This window comes from Notamacropus eugenii, chromosome 4, assembly GCF_028372415.1.
Source record: "Notamacropus eugenii isolate mMacEug1 chromosome 4, mMacEug1.pri_v2, whole genome shotgun sequence".
NCBI classification, from domain to species: Eukaryota; Metazoa; Chordata; class Mammalia; order Diprotodontia; family Macropodidae; genus Notamacropus; species Notamacropus eugenii.
In genome coordinates, this window is record NC_092875.1 from 76,283,480 (window position 1) to 76,306,390 (window position 22,911).

Genomic DNA, 22,911 nt, shown 5'->3' on the forward strand with positions numbered 1-22,911 from the left:
TGTTCTGGAAGTTGATTCTGGAAAGGAGCTGTGAAGATTTTATGCAGGTCTTTCCCTTGACAACAGCCTTTGAGGAAGACACTGAAGAAACTAGAAGTTCCAGCCTGTATGAAAACACAGGCTTTGATTATCGTGTCATCCAATTCCTGCATTGGTACAGATCAGAAACCATCATTAACAGATGGTTTGGGAGATCAGTTTGAGGACCAGGTGGTTCACTGAGGCTTCACAGGATTCTCTGGGTCACACTTTGATACAGCATCACAGGGAAAGAGATGCTCACAGGTCCCACTCCCCCAGGGAAGTGGGGCTGAGAAGGTCCCTGGAAGTCCCTGGCCTTCCTGCTCCCAGCATTCCCTCCCTACCCCTCACATCAAGCCAGAAGCTGGTTGCACTGAAAGACAGACCATTCTCTCTGCTACGCCTGGAGGCTCTCAGAATTTCAAGTTTATTTGGATAATTAAATTCTGTCCTAGGCAAAGGGGATGGTGTCAACCAATGGATCAAGGATTAAGAGGAATGACCAGACATTAGATAGGGCCTCTCTCCTCCCCAGATGGATGAGCTTGTCCAAGACCACAGAGCCCCACTTCACCCCATCAAGGGGGCAGCACATCTGGGTCACTAGGGAGGAGCCTGAGGGTTCCCTCAGCCAACATGAAAGAGAAGACATTTATGAAGCATTTCCTATGCACCTAGCAGTTCTTTAAGTGTTGGAGAGAATGAAAGAGAGGCAGAGACAGAGAAAGAGAGAGAATGTGTGTCCCTTGCCCTCAAGAAACTTCTGTTTTACACATGAGAAGAAATACAAGCCTTGGGCCTTCAGCCCCAAATTCAATGACACAAACTATCTTTAGAACCTTAGGTCATTTAACCTCTGTGGGTCTCAGTTTCCTCATTTAGTCTTGCACCAGATGATCTCTAGGGTCCCTACCAATTCTTTTGTTCAGTTGTTTCAGTCATATCTGACTCTCTGTGACCCCCTTGGGGTTTTCTTGATAGTGATACTGGAATGGTTCGCCATTTTCTTCCTCAGCCCATTTGACAGACTAGAAACTGAGGGAAACAGGGTTAAGTTAGTAGCCCAGGGTCACATAGCTAGTGAGTATCTTAGCCAGGATTTGAACTCTGGAATATGATGCTTGCTCATCTTCCAAACCTGGTGCTCAATCCACTGAGCCATCCAGCCACCTAGCTCTAGTCACCTGTAATAAAAAGGAGCTCTGCCTCCTGGGTCAATTTCACCAAAGGGTGGAGAAGAAAAATGAGGGTCCCTGAAATCAACAGTTCAGGAGGCCCAGGACAAGGAGAGAAAGAGATTCTTAACAGAGAGGTGTGGAGGCTCCAGGGCCTAGTTCTACGTCCAGCCTCATTCCACCTTCTTCAGCAGCTCGACAGTGGCAAGAGATGCCAGACTGTCTGGATGCCCCTCCCAGATCTTTGTTGTATCCAAACTAAGGTTGCTTGTCATCCCCTTTCCCTTCCTCTTACAAACGTGGATGAATGTCAGCTCAATCCCTCATTCTGTGGTTCCCATGGGCTCTGTATAAATATGCTCGAAAGTTATATGTGCAAATGCAATCCAGGCTTTGGCAAAAGGAACAAGAACCAGATTAGGGACTGCATTGGTAAGCCCCTGTGGGAGGCAGCCCAGGGACTCCCAGGGGATGAACTGAGGCCCTCAGGGTATTTATGAGAAGCCCCCTGGGTAAGACAGACAAGGATCAGGGCCAAGGCAGGGAGCAGTTTGTATGGGGAAGGGGTGATGCTTCCCCCAGAAGTCAGAGCCAAGAGAGTTGGGGCAGTCACCCAGGGAATTTGGGCTGCTCTCCAAACCTAGGACAGGGAGTCAACCACAAAGAACTAATCCAGGAACCTCTGATCTGGGAGAGGAAGCTTGGGCCCAAGCACTGTAGAGAACAGAATGTGGACAAGGCCAGCTGGACACTCTGGAGCCTGTGGGCACAGAGGCAGCAGCAGGGGTTTTGGGACAGGACTCTTGGTCTGACCCCCTGGCACTCCCTGCTACAGGACCATGGATAAGTCCCTCACCAGGTCCAAGCCTCAGGTTGCTCATTTATAGAACACCCATTCTAAGGGAGAAAGAAGATAATAGATATTTATACAGGCATGACGTTAACTGCTTTATAAATATAATCTCATAACAACAACCCTTGGCAGCTGGGTAGCTCAGTGGATGAGTGCTGGGCCTGGAATACCTAAGAATCATCATCCTGAATTCAAGTGTGACCTCAGGCATTTATTAGCTGTGTGACCCTGCACAAGTCACTTGCAGTTCCTCATTGGTTAGAGAATACAGGGGCAATACCCCCATGGGCCTCTGTAGCACCCTTTCTGTGGACCTCGATTTTTTTTTGTCTCACACTCAGACTGTAACACCAATGGAATATTGGTATTAAAGCATAGATCTTTATTTTCCAGAAGTTAGCGGTCATTAGAAGAGATTGGCGATTTCTTGAATTCCAGCCTGCAGTCCTTTTCCCCTTAACTTGGAGCCCAATTCACTTTCCATCTGTACTTTCTGTCCCAAATATACATAATGATGAGCATTTTCTATAGGTTTTCCACCCAATTGCATGTCATAATCTGGGCAATAGACATTCTTCATTCAGTTGATCTTTCCTGGGTGGATGATCAGGCCAAACTCCTTTGTGTGGTTATGGATTGGGAAGATATAAAAAAGAATGCCTTCAAGACTATAATGGCTTATAGTCAGTTAGAAAGACAGTGATACAAATAAGCAGAAAACAAAGTGGACTGTTATGGGCATGCTGTCTACCTTTTCCCCAACAAAAGACGGTGTATGAGCAAATGTGAGGAGGGAGAGAGATTCCTTTGAACTGAGTCAAGGGGAAGGGAATCAGGGAGGACCCCAGTATATGTGAGCTCTTTGGGGACTGGGAGACTGTCCTGGCTTTGTCCTTTTATCCTCAGTGCTGGAATACAGTAGGCACTCAATTAGTGTTTGTTGAATTGAACTGAGCAGAAGAAGATCCTAACAGGCAGGGATGGGGAGGCAATGTGCTCCAGGGAGAAGGTTCCGTGGGGTTTCCCTGCCCTACAAAACATTTGCTCTTATACATTTTTAATATGCAGCCATTTACAGTCTTGGAGAGCTGCTTAGAGCACTGAGAAGTTAAGTGACTTTCCCAGGATCACTCAGCCAACATATATCAGGGACAGGCCTTGAACCCAGTTCTTCTGGTTCTGAGGCCAGCTCTCTGTTCACTATGATATTGTTACCATTCTAAGAGCACTAGTGAAACATTTCAAATCCAAGGAAATGAAACACAAAGAGTTTGTGATTTGAGGTAGCCAGTGGGCAGTGGATAGAGCATTGCACCCGTAGTCAGAAAGACTTGCATTCAAATCCAACCTCAGATGCTGTGTGACCCTGGGCAAGTCACTTTACCTCTGCCTTCCTCACTTTCATAAACTGTAAAAAGGGGATGGTAACAGCAGCCAACTCCTCGGATGTTGTGAGGGTGAAGTGAGATAATATTTGTAAAGCGCTTAATAGACCCTAAAGCATTATATTAAAGCTAGCTATAATTGTAATTATTATCCATAGGTAGGTGGTAAGTAGCTGCTGAAGAAAGTCATGCTATGCCTGGGAGGCCATGGGGTCCAGTGGGAAGAGCATTGGCTCTAGAGTCAGAGGAGGGAGAATCAGATCCCATCTTTGAGACTTACAGGCTGTGAGAACCCAGACACCTTACTTCCCAAGTGGGCCTTCTTAGCTAGACAATAATCCTTTTATTTGCGATCTCTCTCTCTCTCTCTCTCTCTCTCTCTCTCTCTCTCTCTCTCTCTCTCTCTCTCTCTCTCTCCCTCTCTCTCTCTCTCTCCTCTCTCTCTCTCTCTCTCTCTCTCTCTCTCCTCTCTCTCTCTCCTCTCTCTCTCTCTCTCTCTCTCTCTCTCTCTCCCTCTCTTCCCTCTCTCTCTCTCTGTCTCTGTCTCTCTCTCTGGCTCTCTCTCTCTCTGTCTCTGTCTCTCTGTCTCTCTCTCTCTCCCTCCTCTCGCCTCTCTCTCGCTCTCTTTCTCTCTCTCTCTCTCTCCCTCTCTCTCTCTCTCGGTCTCTCTGTCTCTGTCTCTCTCTCTGTCTCTCTCTCTCTGTCTGTCTCTCTGTCTCTCTCTTCCTCTCCGTCTCTCCCCTCTCTCTCTCTCTCCCTCTCTCTCTCTCTCTCTCTCTCTCTCTCTCTCTCTCTCTCTCTCTCTCTCTCTCTCTCTCTCTCTCTCTGTCTAGTTATTTTATTTGTCCACAATTTCATCTCGGTAGTACTCCGAAAGCTGCTTCCCTTCCAATGGGACACAACCCTGCCCTGCCTCCTTAACCCCCTCATGCCCATGACCCCTTCCCCCCTAGGATCTCAGCAGGGCACCTGGCCTCCTACTCTACTGAGAAGATCAAGGCTGCCCTCCCAGAGCTCCCTCACCTCCTGGCCATCATCCTTCCCAGACCATCCTCTTCTCCTGTTCCTCTTTTTCTGGGGAAGACATGGCTCTTTTCCTTGCCCAGGCCAGCCCGTTTACTGGTGCCTCCATCTCATCCCCTCTCCTCTCTTCAGGAGTTGGTTCTGGAGACAATGACCTGAGCCTCTGCCTCCAAATCATCAGCTTCTCCTTGGCCATGGGCTCCTCAGATCTCCCCCAGCCAAAGAAATCCCTCTTGGCCTCCTCAAGTTACCTCCTATGTCTTTTCCCCCTGTCACTGTCAGAGGCCTGAGAAGAGATGTCTGTACTTATATGTCAGCAGGAAGGTTCCAGAGAGAATTCAGAGATTAGGAACTGTCCCTGAGCCCATCCCCTTCCACTTCCTTCCTGATTTTTCCTTTTTTTTCTTTTCTTCCTTTTTGTTTTCTTTTTTTCAACCAGCAAGAATTTCTTTCCTATTCCTTTAATCCCTTTGGAAAAGAAAATGAAAAAGAAAGCCTCTGTAACAAACAGCATAGTATAGTCAGATGGAACAAATGCCCACTTGGGCCTTGTGCAAATATGGATGTTTCATTCTTTTTCTCTTTTCTTTTATTGAAGATATTAATGAATGTGCATCACCCATTAATGCCTCGTGTGGTCCCAATGCAGGCTGTGTTAATACAATAGGAAGTTACCAATGCATCTGCAACCCTGGATATACACTTCCTTCTGGAAGGAAGACATTTCCAAAGCCCACTATGAACAACTGTCAAGGTACAAACCTCTCCTGCATTCTGTGTCTAGCATGGGACCCACTGAAGGGCTCTTTGTGCTGAGGTGAGAGCAGAGAAACCCCTTCCTGCATGGGCCACCTCTGCCCAGTGCCCTTTGCCTCCTCATATGGGCCCCCTCTGACCTTCTCCAGGCACTGACTCAGGCTCTCTCTGTTCAGTTCCCATAGCTCCTCACTACAGGGGCTACCTATAAATCCTGGGAACTCTCCCCTTCTCCCGATTCTGTCCGTCCCAGGTCAGACTCCTCAGGAAACCTCATCCAAGTGCTGTGGCCTGACCTTGGCTCAGGGTTGGGAGGTTCAAATCTCCTTCCAAGCTACAACCCAGAAGAAGGAATTGAGGCCACAGGAGTCTGACCTGCTGGCACTGCTTTCTGCCTGTGGGACCCAATTTTGAGGAGAAAGAGGGAAAAGGGATATTTTTGGAGGGGACTGGACAGTGATTTCTCTCCCAATGCCCTGTTCACTGTGTTCTCAGAGAGGAATCTGAGGCACTGAGAGGCTGGGGGCCTTGGAGACTCATAGAGCCAGTGTGTGTCTGAGGGGAAACATAAAGGTTTTCTTAACTCTGAGCCCAGATCTCTCTCCATTAGGCCTCATTCCATCTCTTATCCGATAGCCTTTACTTAAGTTACTTAATGGGTACTACAGGATTATACAAGTATTATACAGATCATCCAAATTTTTTTTGGAGGCAATTGAGGTTAAGTGACTTGCCCAGGGTCACACAGTTAGTAATGTGTCAAGTGTCTGAGGCTGGATTTGAATTCAGGTCCTCCTGACTCCAGGGTCAGTGCTCTATCTGATATACTACCTAGCTCCCCAATCATCCACATTTCAACAACCTGGGACAAAATTCCTGTCGTTACAATGTACTTACACTCTGTGAGTGTGTGTGTATGTGCTCTAACTAGGTATATACAATATGGAATTAACTAAATGTGCCAAGGACTTTTCTGAATAGAGCATCATCAGTTAGTTTCCTCATCTATAATTCAGAAATAATAATAGTTTTGCTTCCTGCTTCACAAGACTATAGTAAACATGCTTAGCAAGCCATAAAGCATAAGAGTTGTTACTATCCATTTTATTCCTCTGACTAGATTCTCAGTGTTGTCATCAGTGTCCGCAGTATGGGGAGGGATGCAGTCTAAGATAAATGTAGCACCAGCACTGGGTTCACTCTCCAGACCTACAATCCAACTAGGAGAACAAATCCCCAAAGCCGACTGCTTCTCCTCCCCATGGAATTCTGAGCGGTTGTGGGGTGGTTTCTCTAAATTATGACTTTCTAGACTCCAAAATTGTGCTTCACCTGATGAGTGTCAATTGATATCGGTCAGCCAGACTTAATGACTTTCTAGAAACAGATATTTACTAAAGTGGTACAGTAAGAACAGTTATCACAAAATCTCTCCCCCAAACCCACTACATGTTCTCTCACAAATGCATACATACACAGTCCAAGGAAAAGTCTGCTCAACCTCAAAGGGCCTGTGTGGTAAAAGGATATTTCACTGTTCCTGGTCACTGATCTCTCCCAATCATAGGGCCCTTATGAAATTTACATTTCGAATAGTGTAGCTTTCTGCTGGCTTCTTCACAAAATCCAGAAGCTGCCTTTCCTCAGTCCCCAGTTCTCAATGCAGACACTACCATCAGCTCTTCTGAGGATGCTACTAGGTAAGATGCTGATGGAAAGTCCCAAATCCTCTGGACCTTTCCAGGTTCACAGGTCTTTCTCTGGTCACGCTGGGGCAAGGAGGCAAAGGAGGAAAAGGTTCCTGACCATGTGGAAAAGAGGAAGAGAATGAAGTGATTCATTCCTTATCTGGGCAAAGACCATGAAAACAGACCAAAGGATAAGCCTGAGCTTGTGTACCTAGACATAGACTATTTTCTTGCCTTTCCTTCCAATATCTCTCATTGCTTCATTGCAGTTTCAAATGTCAAGGGACCAATGGCTGTAAACTTCATTATAATACTAATAGCCTACCCTATGAAGTCAGATAAAGTGATAACAAATAGTCTTTGGAAAAATAAAAAATAAGCCAAAATTTTCCAAGGGAAATTGTAATGCAAAGTGACAATGACCAACTTCCTGTTGGCTTTCTTTTAATTTTGAAATGAACAAGTCAAAACCAAAACAAAACAAACATGATCATTTCCATATACACAAAGCAGAATACAAAAAGAATTTTCTCTAAGAAATCATGAATCTCTATTCTATATTACTTGCCTTTTTAAAGAAAACAAAAAATTCAACATTATTCTTTCAAGAGTATCTTCTCCATGCTTCCTTCTGAACTTTCTTCTGTCCTTCTTTGGGTAGTTTTTTCTAATATCTCAGCAGCTCTCTTCTCTTTCTTTCCTACTTCTTTTCTCATCACCATCCATGCCCACCTCTCCTCCAAACATCCTCTCAATTGCAAATGGAGAAAAGAGGGGAACCCTGTAATAAATAAGTATCACTGAGCAAAACAAATCTACACAGGAGTCATGGTCAAAAAGGCATATCCCTAACAACCAGGAAGTAGGTAGCATGCTTCACTATAGATCTTTCTGGGGTCATGGTTATCATTGCTTAGATCAGAATTTCTAAGTCTTTCTAAATAATTCTTCTTTATAAATTGTTATCATTGTAAAATCTGGTCTCTGGCTTCTGCACTCTTTTTTCTGTATCCATTCATATTTTCCAGGATTACAATGATTTCCTCATTTCTTTTGGCATAAAAATATTCCATTAAACAACGTGTTCAGTCATTCTCCAATTGATAAGTACCCTGTTGGTTTCTAGTTCTCTGATTTTTTTGTTTGTTTGGGGTTTTTTTACTTTAAATCTCCCCTTACAATCAAGATGTTTATTTAGCTTATGACTGTTCTGTCTCTGATATTATCCTCCCTCATAATGAAACTCCCTTTCCTGTGCCTGCCAGTCTCTCTATTGAGTTTCATTCATTTCTGCCCCAAACTATGTGTTTGTGTGTGTGTCTGCGTGTCTGTATGTGTACATATTCAAAACTCTTTTATCTGGTTCAGAAGAAGGTTGCACACTCTCCTCAGCACTTCCTCTATCTTGTACATTTTTCTCACAAACAAATTTTGAAAAGGAACTAGTTCTACTTCCTTCCCCTTTCTACACTAATATATGCTTTTATGTTGCATTTGTTTTCCCCTCTTAAAGTCCTCAGAATAGAATGAAGCTACAGTTAGTAAGTCAATAATTATTTACCTAGAACTAACTATGTGCCAGGCACTATGTTAAGCCATGGAAATAAAAATATAAGCAAAAAAAGGACAGGCCCTGGCCTCAGGAAACTTACATTGTAATGGGGACAAGACAACAAATAAAAGATGAGCTGAAAAGAGGGGTAAGAGAGAAGGAGGTACTTGGTTGGGATGGCTGGACTAGGGCCTTTTTCAAGATGGAAAATCTAGGAAGAGCTTACTAGTAGGTGAAGGGGACCACAGAAACAGAATCGGGAGGAATTGTCCCTAAATCTAGACGGTGAAAGATGGCTAGTCCGGGGCCCTTCCCCAAGAATGGAAATATTGCAAAGAGCTCATCAGTGAGAGAACAGGGCAACCAGGAGCACATGTGACAGGTGACTGAGACAACGTGGAATAATCCACAGAATCAGGATTGGTTGTTCTGGATTCCTTCTCCTAAATAGAGGCTCAGGGATACATCTTCAAATCCTCTTTTTTTCTAATATAACTCCCTCAATATCCTTTGAAGACATTAAGGTTCTATATGGACACTTGTTTCTTCTATCTATTAGAATATTAGCTTTTCATCATCACATAGCACCTTCCGATTGCTCAAGTAAATTTTCCTTTCCAGGTTTCTCCTAAATCTTACACTTGCATTTCCAAGTTCCTAATTAGATCTTATCTTTTCATTAGAACTACCTGAAAATCTTCTATTCCAAGAAAATTCCACTTTTCTCCCTGTAGAATGATATTTCGTTTTGAAGTTATTTCTTATTTTTAGTTATTCTTGAATGTAAACACATATCTTTTACCATTTAGAATACTTTCGTCTAAGACCTCCTCTTGTTTATGGCAGAAACTGCCAAATCTTATGCAGTTCTGACTGTGGTTCCTCGGTACTTAAACTTTATTTTCTGGCTGCTTGAAGAATTTTTTCTTGACAGAGAAGCTTTGGATTTGGGCTATAAAATTCCTGGAATTTTTCCTTCAGAGGTTTCTTTCAGAAGATCAATGGGTTCTTTCTATTTTCACTTTGTACTCTGTTTGGATCTGGACAAATTGATCATTATTCTTCAATTATGGTGTCCAGGTGCTTTTTTTAAATCCAAGTGTGCAGCGAGTCTGACAATTCTTGAATTATCTCTCCTTGACTCTCTTCCAAGACAATTGTTTCTGATAGAAGACACCTTCTATTTTCTCCTATTTTTTCAATCTTTTGACTTTGTTCTAATCTTTCTTGTTTTCTCACAGAATCTTTGATTTCTGCATGCTCTATTCTAATTTTCAGGGTATCCAATACTTGACTAAGGTTTACCATTCTCTACTCTAAATTCTTTCCTTAGAGATTTTATTTCATAGTTTTATGTCTTATTCCATTTCTTCTAGGTAATCTTAAAATCTTTATGGAAAATCCATTATTTATACTCTCTTTTCTAGTTTGGATTTCAAGAAATCTCTAAATGTGTAAGAATTCTTTATGGTGGCTGGTATCCTCTGTTTAATAATATATTCAACCTGCCCTCCACCTCCAAAAGGTATCTTGCCCTTGAGTTTTTGAAGTTAAGAGTGCTGTATGTTCAAAGAACTCTATGGCATCTCAAGAAAGAATACTAGAGGTCTCCAAGCCCCTAGGCTTAGGATTCTGAATTCTGCTGCCCACCCTGACTGGTTGCATTCCCTCCTGGTTGGGGTTTCCTTACACACTAGGGCTTTCTCAGGGAGCTTCTATTCTTGCTATCTGCAGATACAGAGTATTGCAGGACACATCTCATTATCAGAGACTGGAAGAGAGAGTGAGGGAGGATGTCAAGAGATTTTGAGATGAAGAGAAGGGGAAAAAATGGAGCTCAAAATGAATTACCTCATTTATCACACACACACACACACACATACACAGCAAAGTTCTAATTTGAGAAAATGAAAGGAAACTTTTTACTTTTCTTATCTTTTAACTGCATGGTTCTCAAAGGTGGTGCCCCAAATTATTTCATGAAATTCTTACTTATACTCTGAGACTTGCACATTCCCCAGTCTCTGACTCCAATGGTAGCTTACTACTGGCTATTCCTAGCTTGCAGTTTGGAGGAACACAATAGACAATCTACCTCCCAAGGTAGCAATAACCCCTACCAATTTGGTTGGAAATCATGTCATCAGTTCCCATTGTGCAGCCTATAATTCACTCTGCATAGTTAAGCTTTCTTAAGTCAATGAAATGATTTTTCACACTTTACTCTGCCAGGGGGTTAAAATAGGAATTGCTGATGTAACTTCGCAGAGGTATAAGGCATAAAAGCCCAGTACACACACAATCAGCAATCATCATTCATCAGCACTGCTCCTTCAAAGAAGTAGTTTAGCAATTTGGTGTTCTTTTGTTAATCTAATTAATTTTTAATTTTTAAACATATAAAATTAAAATAAAAAAACAAATAAAAAAAGATTTGCTTTTTTTTGGTTTTTTCCTAAAACCAGCTCTTAGTTTTGTTCATTAATTCACTGATATTTTCCCTTTCCATTTTATTCATCTCTCCTTTGATTTTCAGGACTTTTATTTTAGTTTTTAATTGGGGATCTAAATTTGGTGGGTTTTTAGTTGCATTACCAGTTCATTGATCTCTCTCTCTCTCTCTCTCTCTCTCTCTCTCTCTCTCTCTCTTTTCTTTTCTTTTTTACTGATGTAAATGCTTAGAGATGTAAATTTCTTCTAAGTATTGCTTTGGCTACATTCCACAAATTTTGTTATGTTGTGTCATTATTGTCATTATCTTTAATGATTTGTTCTTTGGCCCACTCATACTTTAGGATTAGATTATTTATATTCCAATTAATTTTTAATCTGTGCTTCATGAGTTGCATTTCAATAGAGATTTTCAAGCAGGGAATAGACAACCATTCGTCAGGGAAGTCATGGAAAGGGCACTAATTCAGAAATGGTCTCAGACTAGATGTCATCTTTAAACTCTGAGAATCTCTGTGATTCTACAAGAAGAAAATCAGTAATAGCTGAGTCACTTTCTCTCTCTACCTCAGTATTCTCAACTATAAGATGGGAGCAATAGTCTGTGAACTGTGTGCCTCACAAGATATTGTAGGGTTAACCAAGAAAGGATATAAAAATTATTCCATAGTGTAAAGTCTCAAAGATATAACTGATAATTATTGCTCTGAGACAAAGCCCAGGCTATGCACTCAGAGCACACATCATCTCCTACACCCCCATGGAAGTGAGAAGAAAAACTTAGCTCATGAGTGCTACTGTGAGAGGTGCGGCTTCTTAGTCATGGAGAAGTTAGAGGATAAAGTGAGACTTTCCAGGAGTCAGCTAGTAGAGGAATAATTCAAGCTGATTTGGGAGACAAAAACATCATCTCATTCCCCAAATGGTTTTTCATTTGTCTGGTTCTGAGACCCCAGATGTGAATGAGTATACTTCTGGGCTATATACCAAAACCCCAGGATTCAGAAACACCTTACTAATGAAGGCAAAACAGTATGATCTCAAGTCAATCTAAGACAATCCTTGGGGGATTAGCAGAAGGTCTGCATTTAACATGTGTCTTCCTAATGATCTTGCCTTACCTATCTCTTTTGTAGAAGTCTCCTTGCCCCAGAATCCGGGAGGCAGCAGCAAGGTGAGTTGTGACTGAATAGTAAAGCAGCAGTGAGATAGGAAGCAAGTAAAGGTAGTTGAGATCAGGGAGAGGAGAAAGGGAGTCAGATAAAGAGAAAAGTAAATGGAATAAAGTAGAACTGAGACAGATCATTGACTCAGAACCAGAAGAAGCATCAAAAATCATCTAGTTCAACCTACTTGTTTGACTGACAAGGAAAATGAAGCCCAAGATAGTGAAGTTAGTTGCTCCAGATCACATGGAGAATAAGTTCAGAGGCAGGCTTTGAACCAAGATCCTCTGGCTCCAGCTATGTTGTTCTTTCCACCATACCATGCTGCTTCTCTTGAGATGGAATCAGAGAGAGGAGAGATGCTGGTCATCTAAAGGTGAGATGAGGGCAGGCTATAAAGATATAGAATTAATAATCTGAAGATACAGAATTTAAACAACTACATCTCATAATGGTTGACAATTATCAAGTAATTTAAGGTTCCCACAGTTCTACACATACATTATCTCATTTCAGCTACACAACAACCCTGTAAGGCACATAGTATTGTACCCATTTTACAGATAAGGAAAAAGCTCAGGAAGGTTACTTGACATTCTTTAGTCACAAAGTCACTGAGTATCATTGGTAGGATTTGAATTCATTCTTCTTGTTTCTAAGTCCAGCACTCTTACTCTAGCATCCTTCCTCCTAACTTAGTCCAAGTCCCAGAGCAGTGCCTTAGACAGGTCTTTTAACCTTATGACATTATTTATTTTCTCTCATCAGCTGGAAAATATCTCTATCCACCTTGAAGCACTTATTACCATTAATGAGTCTTCACCTGCTGAGAAAAAGAGAGTTGGAACCAAAGTGACAAAACTATTACAGGAATTAGAACAGGCTGCATTGGAGGATGCTCTCAGTTCTCCTAAGACCCAGGTGGCACAGAACAACTCTTTTCTGGGTGAGCTTGTATGGTAGAGGTTGTGTCTTCCAGATCCCAGCAACCACTGGATTCAGTCCACTCAATGAAACAGCAAATAATTCAGTAGAAAAGTCAATCAGGTTGATATAGTGAATGAATAGCATTCAATGACTCACCTGGTCAGAATAGTGGGTCTTGGCAAACATCTATCAAATACATAGTAGGCATTTAATAAATTTTTCTTGATTGATTGGTTCATGTGCGAAATAAGAATTAAGTTTTATTTGCACACTTCCAGTTGATGGGGGGGGGGGGTGCAGGGGGGTGACCTAGTACAGCGAGTAAAGGTCAGAAAACTACTACATATGCTCAATAAGTTGGTTGAGGGAAAGCCTATCAGAGGAGAACATGAAGCCACATGGTCAGGGGATGGAATCACGGGAGAACCAAAGTTTGGAATTCTATAAGGGTCCTGCCTCATCCTGACCTGATCATAGTCCTTCCAGTGGCCATACTGGAAGCTACTCGTTCCTTCACGGGGAGGAACGTGGAAGGCCTTCCATCCTCTGAACTTCATTTTTAATCAATTTTTCTTGATCCCCTTTTTTATGCATCAAGTTTGTCCCTAACAGTTTGACAGGTTTTTAAGATTGCCTATGAATGAATGGGTTTTGAGTAAGGGTAGCTTACTTTCAGGATACGTCCTTCCAGTGAAAGTTTCCTCCAGCTCATACCATATAACAAAATCACCTTCACTCCAATGCTCAACTCCTCCATGATGAACGCCTTCCCTCATGGTGCTACCTCTCCCTACCTCTCTCCTCCTACTCCATCTGCCTCACCCAATGATCAAAAATCAGGTAGCATTCATAGCCAAACTGCCAGGGCTCAGTCTGGACTGTGGAGGTGACCAAATGCCCCTTTTCATGAAGAAGGGGCAAATAAATCCACCTTTCTTTGATTTCATCTTACCCAGGGATTAGAATACCTAGTCACAGTTCTACCGGGACCAGCCTAGCTGAATTTAGAAAAGCTAGGATCAATTGGTCTGATCAAGTGATAAATATTTGGACCATCCAGCTTTTGTAGAGGACTTCCAATGAGAGGGAATCCACTGCTTCCTGAGATCCTTTTATTACTCTAGATAGTTCTTCTAGGAAGGTTTTCCTGATATCAAGTCAATGCAAAACTTCTACCCATTTATGGCTCCTGGTTCCAAAGAGTATGAGCCTATGTCTCCTTCCAACTTAAAACTTTATTAGTTTTAAATCAGAGTAGGGAGCTTATACTAGTGAAAAATGCTGAAATGGTGCTAGGCTAGCCCTTGAGTAAAATGCTCCCCTTTAATGATGGTTGACCATCTACAATGTCACTATCCAAAGAACAAGAGAGATGTATATCTGATATGAATCCCTCAGACTCATACACAATCTACGTTAAAATGACAAGGAAACTATGCCATTCAGGCATTCCTGCCATTGGCCCAGATAACGGAATACTTCCCCTGAGTGCCAATGGTCCCAAAAGAAGACAAAATCAACTATCATTTCACATAATGTCTGTGGGTCAGATATAGCTCATTCAAGGAAATGGGCTAGGATGCTTCCAATGGTGGTGGCTTTTTGTCTAAGAAGCAGTCAAGGCAGCTGGGCTCATTTGTTTCATTGTTGTTCCCAGCTTTTGAAACACTTGTCATCAGCAACTGCTCTCTGGAAAATGGAAACATCAGACTGGAAGCTCAGAATAACTCAGTAGAAATTTCCTGCATGGACATCCACTCAGATACTCAAGGTACACTCACTTTATGGGTTCTGTACTCACCCAGAACAGGATGGAATGCCGCACAATCCTTCTCTGTCAGAGAATCCCCCAGTATTCAGCTTAGAAGGACACTTGGAGGCTATCTCAATCAACTTGTATCTGTTGAAACAAAAATCCCTTCTGCCATAGACCTCAATGGCAAATAATCATCAGGTGTCTGTTTGGAGGGCTACAATGGGGGAATTTACATCCCTGGCCACCCCTTACCACTTTGGGATAGCATTAATTATGAGCAAAGTCTTCCTTACTTCAAGGACAAAGTGTCCTCTTGGTAAATACCATTACAAATACCATCAGCCTAATCATTTTTTTGCATATTTTACTAACTTGCTGACAACCAAATTATTGTTCTGCTACTATCATGATCTATAATTTCAACAGTGTGGGAAATTCCCAGTGTATAGATAGGTTGATAACTCAAAAAACTAGGAAAGATTAGGTGACTTGCCGATGATCACTATAGAAGGAGGGCCTTCTGAGGAAGCTTTGATAACTGTTTGTCATTTAGTAGTTTTCAGCAGTGTCTGGCTCTTCTTGATCCATTTTGGGTTTTTCTTGCAAAGGCTGGAGTGGTTTGCCATTTCCTTCTCCAGCTCATTTCCCAGATGAGGGAGCTGAAGCAAATGGTAAAGTGACTTGTCCAGGGTCACACAGCTAGTAAGTGTCTGAGGCCAGATTTGAACTCAGGCCTTCCTGACTCCAGGCCTAGTATTCTATCTATTGTGCTCTTGAGGTCATAGATGGGAGAGCTGGTTCAGATGTGAATGAATTCATTTAAACCTTCTCTGAAGCCATTGGGAGCTTTACTGATGCAAAAGGGAGCAGACCTGAGATTTAGCAAGGAGCTAAACAAAGGTATTGATATAAGAAAGGAACCACACTTGTAGAGAGAGAAAGCTATACAGCCCGTAGGACAATGATGTAATTTTAGAGTTTCTTAAGGGAGTTGGAGATTTAGGGACAGGATAAGTACAAACAAGGTGAGGAAGGTGGTTGTTTGCAAAATAAGAAAAAGTTGTCAAGACACAGGATAAGGAAGATGAATGACAGAACAAGGAATACAGGATAAGGGGGACAGAAGAAATGCTTTTGGTAGAAGTTGCACGATATTTCAATATAAGGGGGAAAGGGCATTAGAATGCCCTCAGGTTACAGGAAGGGCTGTAGAATGAACCTCAAACCCCCTCAGAGAACCTGGGAAAGTGAGCCTTACTGACCCTTAGGGCAGTGTTTGTATCCATATCAATGCTGCCTAGCTATCCTTTGGTAACTGTTAAATTGAACTCAGATTCAATTCAAGTCAGTTAGCTTTAAGTACCTACTATCTGCAAATCAGTGAAAGACAACGTGGTATAGTAGATAGAGAGCTGGCCTTGAAGTCAGGAAGACAGGAATTTAAGTCAAAATGCAAGTCTAGCTATGTCATGCCCTGCCTCCTTTCTCAAACTCCCATGGCTCCCTATAAGTGTAAAATTCTCTGGCACTCAAAGCCCTTCATAACCTACACCCTACCATCAACTTTTCCACTCTTCCTACACATTACGCTCTACAGCCCTACCAATGGCATTGGCCTCCTTGCTATTTCTCACACAACAAACTCCATATTTCTACTGTGAGCATTGTCACTGGAGGTTATCCTCCATACCTGGAGTGCTTTACCTCTTCATCTCTACTTCTGGCTTTCCTGGACTTCTTTAGACCTTTTCCAATTTCCTTTCCCTCTGTTGATTATCTTCCATTTATCCCATATATAGCTTGCATATATATATATATTTATATAGTTGGTTTCATGTAGTTTCTCCCATTAGACTGAGCTTTCCAAGAACAGAAACTTTTGCCTTTGTGTGTAACCCCAGTACTTAGCACAATGCCTCACATATAATAGGGAATTAACAAATTTTTATTGACTGACTGTTCAAGTCCTTTCTCCTCCACACACTGGACAAATGATTTAATGTTCCTCAAAAGAAACTCCCTGAACTGAAAAAATCACAATGTGCAACATACTGTGCTTTATACTTGACATGCGAAGACATACATAAAATAGTGTCAGGCTTCAGGAGACTAACATTCTACTAGATCTCACAATCTTTACCCAGAAAAAAAAAAAACCTTTATTCTTGATTCCCATAGACCAAACTGATCTACCCACTATTAGACCAATCTGTTCTAAGAAAAGATGACACTGCCACAGGCTAACTCAGGAAACACGAGGGCACCTCTTGCTTATGAGCCTCGTAACTTGACCTCTTGGACTGTCAGAATCTTGAAGAATGAATGTATATGACATGGCTGAAGATGGAACAAAGAGACTATAAAGGAGCAGTCACAGAAGAAGGAGGAGAACCAGGAGAAAGCAGTGTCATGATAACTCAGGGAAGAGATAGTATCTAGGAGGAGAAGGTGGTCAACTGTATTCAATCCAGCAGAGGTCAAAAACCATGAGGACTGACAAGAGGTCAGTAAACTGGCAATTAAGAGATTATCGGTCATTTTGGAGAGACGCAGCAACTTCAGTTAAACAACAAAGTTGGAAGTCAGATCACAGAGATCTGAAAGCAAATGAGGAAGTAAGGGCCCTTCAAGTCCCTTCAAGACTCTCAGCCACAAGTGCTGAAGAACAAAGCCTCAAGCTTAACCCTCTCACTCTCATCCTCTCAATTCTATGCCCAATGTTTCACTCCATAAATTATCATTCTTCTACTGTGCCTTCTGAAAGGTTTGTTCCACAATTACTAGAATGCTTTCATCTTACACCTTATCATCTTTGCGCACTCATTGAGACCTGGTTCACTCTAGATGGCTTGGCTTCCTTGACTACCCTTTCCAGTAATGGTTGCTTTCACTCATATGCTCTGACTCAATGGTCATGATGGGAAGAGTCCTAATACTCTCTGCTTTTCATTACCATATCTGAACTCTCCCTTTCCCATCATCACTCAGCAATCTCTGCTATGAGTTTCATGCAATCCAAATTTGATCACTCAATCCAGATTCTGATATCTATTATCTACAGACTCCCAAGATATTCTCCCTTTCTTTCCCATTGAGTCTGGTGCCTAGCCTACAGTGTCCTTTTCTACCCCATGTTCTTCCTTCATCTAGGGGATGGCAACATACATTTTGATGTTCCTTCAAATACCCTAACTTCCCAATTCAGCAGTCTCACAATTCCTTACAACTCACAACTCAGATCCCACAACCAACTCTGCAGTTCCACCTCTGCTACTCACAGGGTTGGTTAGACCCTTGATCTTGCCACCACCTACAAAAATTTTGCTTCCATACTCACAACCTCAGAATTCTTATCATAACCTCTTATCTTTCTTTCTCTCCCTATGGCTCTCTCCTCTTAAACCTTCCCTCTGTCTTCCTGATGACCTCCAATCCCTCCATCCCATCACCTCTACTCTGGCTATACCTCCCCCTTTTCCAATCTTGGCTCCCTTAGTGAATCGGTGCAACTCTATTCTATTCCCTACTCTTGAATCAGTTGCTTCCCTATCCTATCATTAATCATACTTTGACAAACCTCAACACTCAGTTATTCCCACCACCTACCTCCTTTGCACTACTTCAAATGCTACTGACCAAAACTGGAGAAAATCACAAATCCTTGTGGACTAGGTTCACTATAAAATTGTACTAGTCAACTTCTCCTGAGCCTTCATTCCATCAAGGCAGGCCTCTTTATCTGCCTCCCTACTCATCCCTATCCAACACCTGTTTTTCCCTCAAGCTTCCCAAACCACTCTCTTCTCCATTGAGGACCTTGTCTCGTACTTTACTGAAAAAAGAAAACCAAGACCATACTTCTTCTCAATGAAACCCCTTGAAAAATCTAGAAACATTTGGTGCCTCCACTTCCTCAATTGCTTTGAAACCTCTGTGACCTGTCTTCCAACCGTGTTATGTCAATTGTTCTCTCTACAAAATGATCAATGATCTTTTAATTGCCATCTCTACTGGCCTCTATTTGATCTTCATTCTTCTTGACCTCTGCTGGATTTGACACAGTTGACCACTTGCTCCTCCTGGATATTATCTCTTCTCTGAGTTACCATGACACTGCTTTCTCCTGGGTCTCCTCTTATCTCACTGCTTCTTCACAGCCTCTTTTGTTCCATCTTCAACCTTATCATCTACACTAACTGTTCAAGGTTATGTTCTGAATCCTCTTCTCTTTTTGTTCTATTTTATTCTCACTTTGTGACCCCATCAGTTACCATGCATTCAAGTATCATCTGCCTTGGTAAATGATTCCCACATCTGTTTATATATTCCTAGCCTCTCTCTCTTCACATCACCAAATGACTGTTGGACATTTCAAAGTAGATGTCCTAGAGGCATCTCAAACTCAGTATGTCCAAAACAGAGTCCATTACCTTTCTTTCTAAACCTTTGCTTACTAATAGCATCCTCTTAACTCACAAGGGAAATACCAGCATTCCAGTCACCCAACTTCTCAACCTCTGTGTCATCCTCAACTTTTCTCTCTTGCTCATCTGGCATATCCAATCAGTTCCCAACACCTGTCATTTCTACCTTCACAACCTTCTCTCTCACATGTCTTCTTTCCACTTGCAAATCGTCACCTGAGTATTAGCCCACATCACCTCTTGCCTGTACTCTTCTAATAGCCTTCTAATCAGTCTCCCTGCCTCAAGTTTCTCTCTGCTCCAATCCATCCTGTACTCAAATAACAAAGTAATTTTCTTACTATAGAACCCTGACCATATCGTCTCCTGTTCATTAAACTCCATGACTCTCTATTACCTTCAGGACCAAATATAAATCCCTTTGTTTGGCATTTAAAACTTTTCATAACCTGACCTCTTCCCATCTTCCCATTATTCTTACATTCTACTTCTCTTCAGGCTCTGGGCAATTCAACCCTACTGGGCTCTTTGCTATTCTTTTCACACGATACTCCATCTTTGTACTCCATGCATGCCTTTCACTAGCTCTTCCCCATGCCTGGAATATTCTTCCTCCTAAACTCTAACTCTTATATCCCTGGCCTCCTTTAAGATTCAACCCAGAGACCACATCCTCCAGGAGGACCTACCTAGTTAGCACACACACACACACACACACACACACACACACACACGCTCCTGTCAGCTACTCTAAGGTTATCATACCATTACCCTGTATTTATTTTGAATATTTTGATTTATATATGTGTGCTCCCCCATTAAAATGTAAGCTTCTTGCAGTCAGGGACTAATTGTTTCACTTCTTTGTATCCCTAGTGCTTAGCACAGTAGTTATCACATTAAGCAAGTCTTTGATAAATGCCTGTTGATTGAGTAATTGAGTGAAGAATCCAACTATAGGAAATGAACTTGCTGAGGAAATGTGGGATTGAATCAGCCCTTTTGCCTTTGAGGACATTGCTCTTTTTTGCTTTTTTAGGTCGGACCGCAGTTGCTTTTCTCTCCTATTTTTCCCTTGGGACTGTTATAAATGCATCCTTTTTTGAGGAGAGCCAGGGGAAGAAAAGTTATGGAGTCTACCTGAACTCCCAAGTTGTCAGCACTGCTGTAAGACCTCAGCAATCCAATTCCTCCAAGGTTTCCGTTCTTCTGAGTTTCAAGCATATTCAGGTGGGTATGAACCACAGGTCATAGGCAATATATACATGGAAGTGGGCAGGCAGCTGAAAGATTCAATGGGATAAGATTTGTAAAGAGCTTAGTACAGTACTTCCATATAGTAGGAGCTTCACAAATGGTTCCATTTCTCCTTACCGTGGTCAGAGGAATGTTCAAAGCAGGAGGAGCACAGGATGGACATTCAGAAAGACAGGTTCTTATACACCAGAATTCTTCCTTTTTCTTTTTTTAAAATTTGTTATTTATTTATCTTAACATTCTTTTGTTTTCAAATTTTTGTGTCCCAAATTCTTTCTCTTTCTTACCTCCTCCCTCACCCAATGAGAAGGCAAACAACATGATATCAATTATACATGTGAAATGATGTAAAATATGCTTCTATATTGGTCATATTGTGAAACAAAGCCAAAAAAGTGAGAAAATTTTACTTCAATTTGCATTCGGAGTTATCACCTCTCTCTCTGGAGGTGGGTGACATTTTTTCATTATGAATCCTTTAGGATTATCTTGGATCATTGCATTGGTCAGAGCAGTCAAATCCTTCACAGGTGATCATCATTACAACATTGCTGTTACTATGCACAAGGATCTCCTGGTTCTCACTTCACTTTGCATCAGTTCATACAAGTCTTGGCATATTTTTCTGAAACTATCCCAGTCATCATTTCTTATAGCACAATAGTACTTCATAGCAATTACATGCTACAGCTTGCTCAGCCGGTTCCCAATTGATGAGCATCCCCTTAATTTCAAATTCTTCACTACCACAAAAAGAACTGGTATAAATATCCTGGTACATACTGCATAGATCCTTTTTCTTTTTCTTTTTCTCCGATCTCTTTGGGATACTCACCTGGTAGAGGTATTATTAAGTGAATGGGTATGCCAAGTTTTGTAACCCTTTGGGCATAGTTTCAAGCTGTTTCCCAGAATGGTTGGACCAGTTCACTACTCCAATAACAATTCATTAATGTACTTATTTTCCCTCATCCCCTCCAACATTTGTCAATTCTGATAAGTGTGAGATGCTACCTCAAAGTGTTTTAATTTGCATTTCTTTAAACAATAGCACATTTTTATATAACTATAAACACCTTTGATTTCTTCTAAAAATGGCCTGTTCATGTCATTTGACTGTTTATCAATTGGAGAGTGGCCCTTATTTTTATTTGACTCAATTCTCAATATATTTGAGAAATTAGGCCTTTATCACAGAAATTTCTGTAAATTTTTTTAATATTGCTTCATTGTCTATGGTACCTTTCAGCAAAATGTAGTTTCCCTGATTATAACTTTTAATTAGTTGTATTTTTGCTTTTGCTTTGTCTGAGATCATAAATGCTACCCTTGTCTTTTTTACTTCAGCTGAGGTTGTTTCATTCTGCCCCAGCGCTTAACTTTAACACTCTGTGCGTGTCTTTCTATTTCAAGTGTGTCTCTTATAAACAACATATTATTGGATTCTGGTTTCTGCTACCTGCTCCCATTTTATGGGTGAGCTCTTCTCATTCACATTCACAGTTGTGATCACTAAGTGTGTATTTCCCTCTATCCCCATTTCTTCTGTGTATTCCTTCTCTCTTTTCATCTTATCCTTTCTTAGAAGTCTATTTTGCTTCTAACCATTGCCTCCCTTAATTCACCCTTCATTTAATCATTCCCCTCCCTTTTTCTTTTAGTCCCTTTCCCTATTTCCCTGTTGGGTAAGATAGATTTCTAAACACAACTGAATGTGTGTATGTATGCATGTATGTATGTATATATTCTTCCCTCTTTGAACCATTTCCAACAAGAGTAAGATTTAAGCATTGCCTGTCACTGTCCCGCATTTTCCCCTTCACTGTAAAAACTCTTCCTTGCATAACTCTTTTTTGTGAGGAAATTTTCTTCATTCTTCCTCTCCTTTTCTCCTTCTCCCAGTGTATCCCTCTTGTTTACCCTTTCTTTTTTCTTCTTTTGAGATCATTCCATCACTCCCATGCCTTCTATCTATGCTAACTCCGTTTAACCACTCTAATAACGAAAAAGTTCTTAGGAGTTATGTGAATCATCTTCCTGTGAGGGATGGGTCTTGATTCCCCTGAAAATAATCAATCAGAGACTTGTCTTAGGAAAGGCAAAAAGGGGTTTTATTGCTTTTTCATGAGAAAGGACAGACCCAGTGTCACTCAAGATACCACCAACAAGGGAGTGCAAGGGCACACAGCTCAAAACACATTTAAATACACCCTAAGGCAGAAACCCCCACCCACCCATCCACTGACTCCTCCTCCCATTGGCTGGGACTCAGAGCTCACAGTCTAAGAGCAGGGACTTCTCCCCAAGAACAAAGGACAAAAAGGCACGAAACAGGGACCTGTTTGCTCAGCAAAAAAAAAGAAGGGGGGTGGGGAGGTATAGGGCATAGACAAGGTCGGGACAACGGGGGCGTCAAGCACAGTACAAGATATGTTACAAAGCATGCTTCTCTACAAGGTTAGCTAGTTGCAGATGTT

At 41.6% G+C, this 22,911-nt stretch overlaps 1 protein-coding gene across 3 annotated transcripts in view; it reads left to right on the forward strand.

The window, feature by feature from the left end:
* The window catches only part of LOC140499982 (adhesion G protein-coupled receptor E3-like), a 62,830-nt gene that overhangs the window by 15,648 nt on the left and 24,271 nt on the right, over positions 1-22,911 (forward strand). For 2 of the 3 annotated variants that reach the window (XM_072602090.1, XM_072602091.1), the window contains 5 exons: positions 5,056-5,211; positions 12,041-12,078; positions 12,839-13,016; positions 14,655-14,768; positions 20,217-20,407. In XM_072602090.1, the coding sequence (XP_072458191.1) occupies positions 5,056-5,211; positions 12,041-12,078; positions 12,839-13,016; positions 14,655-14,768; positions 20,217-20,407 (677 nt within the window). The remainder of the gene's footprint in view (positions 1-5,055; positions 5,212-12,040; positions 12,079-12,838; positions 13,017-14,654; positions 14,769-20,216; positions 20,408-22,911) is intronic. The other variant, XM_072602092.1, reaches the window with a different exon arrangement.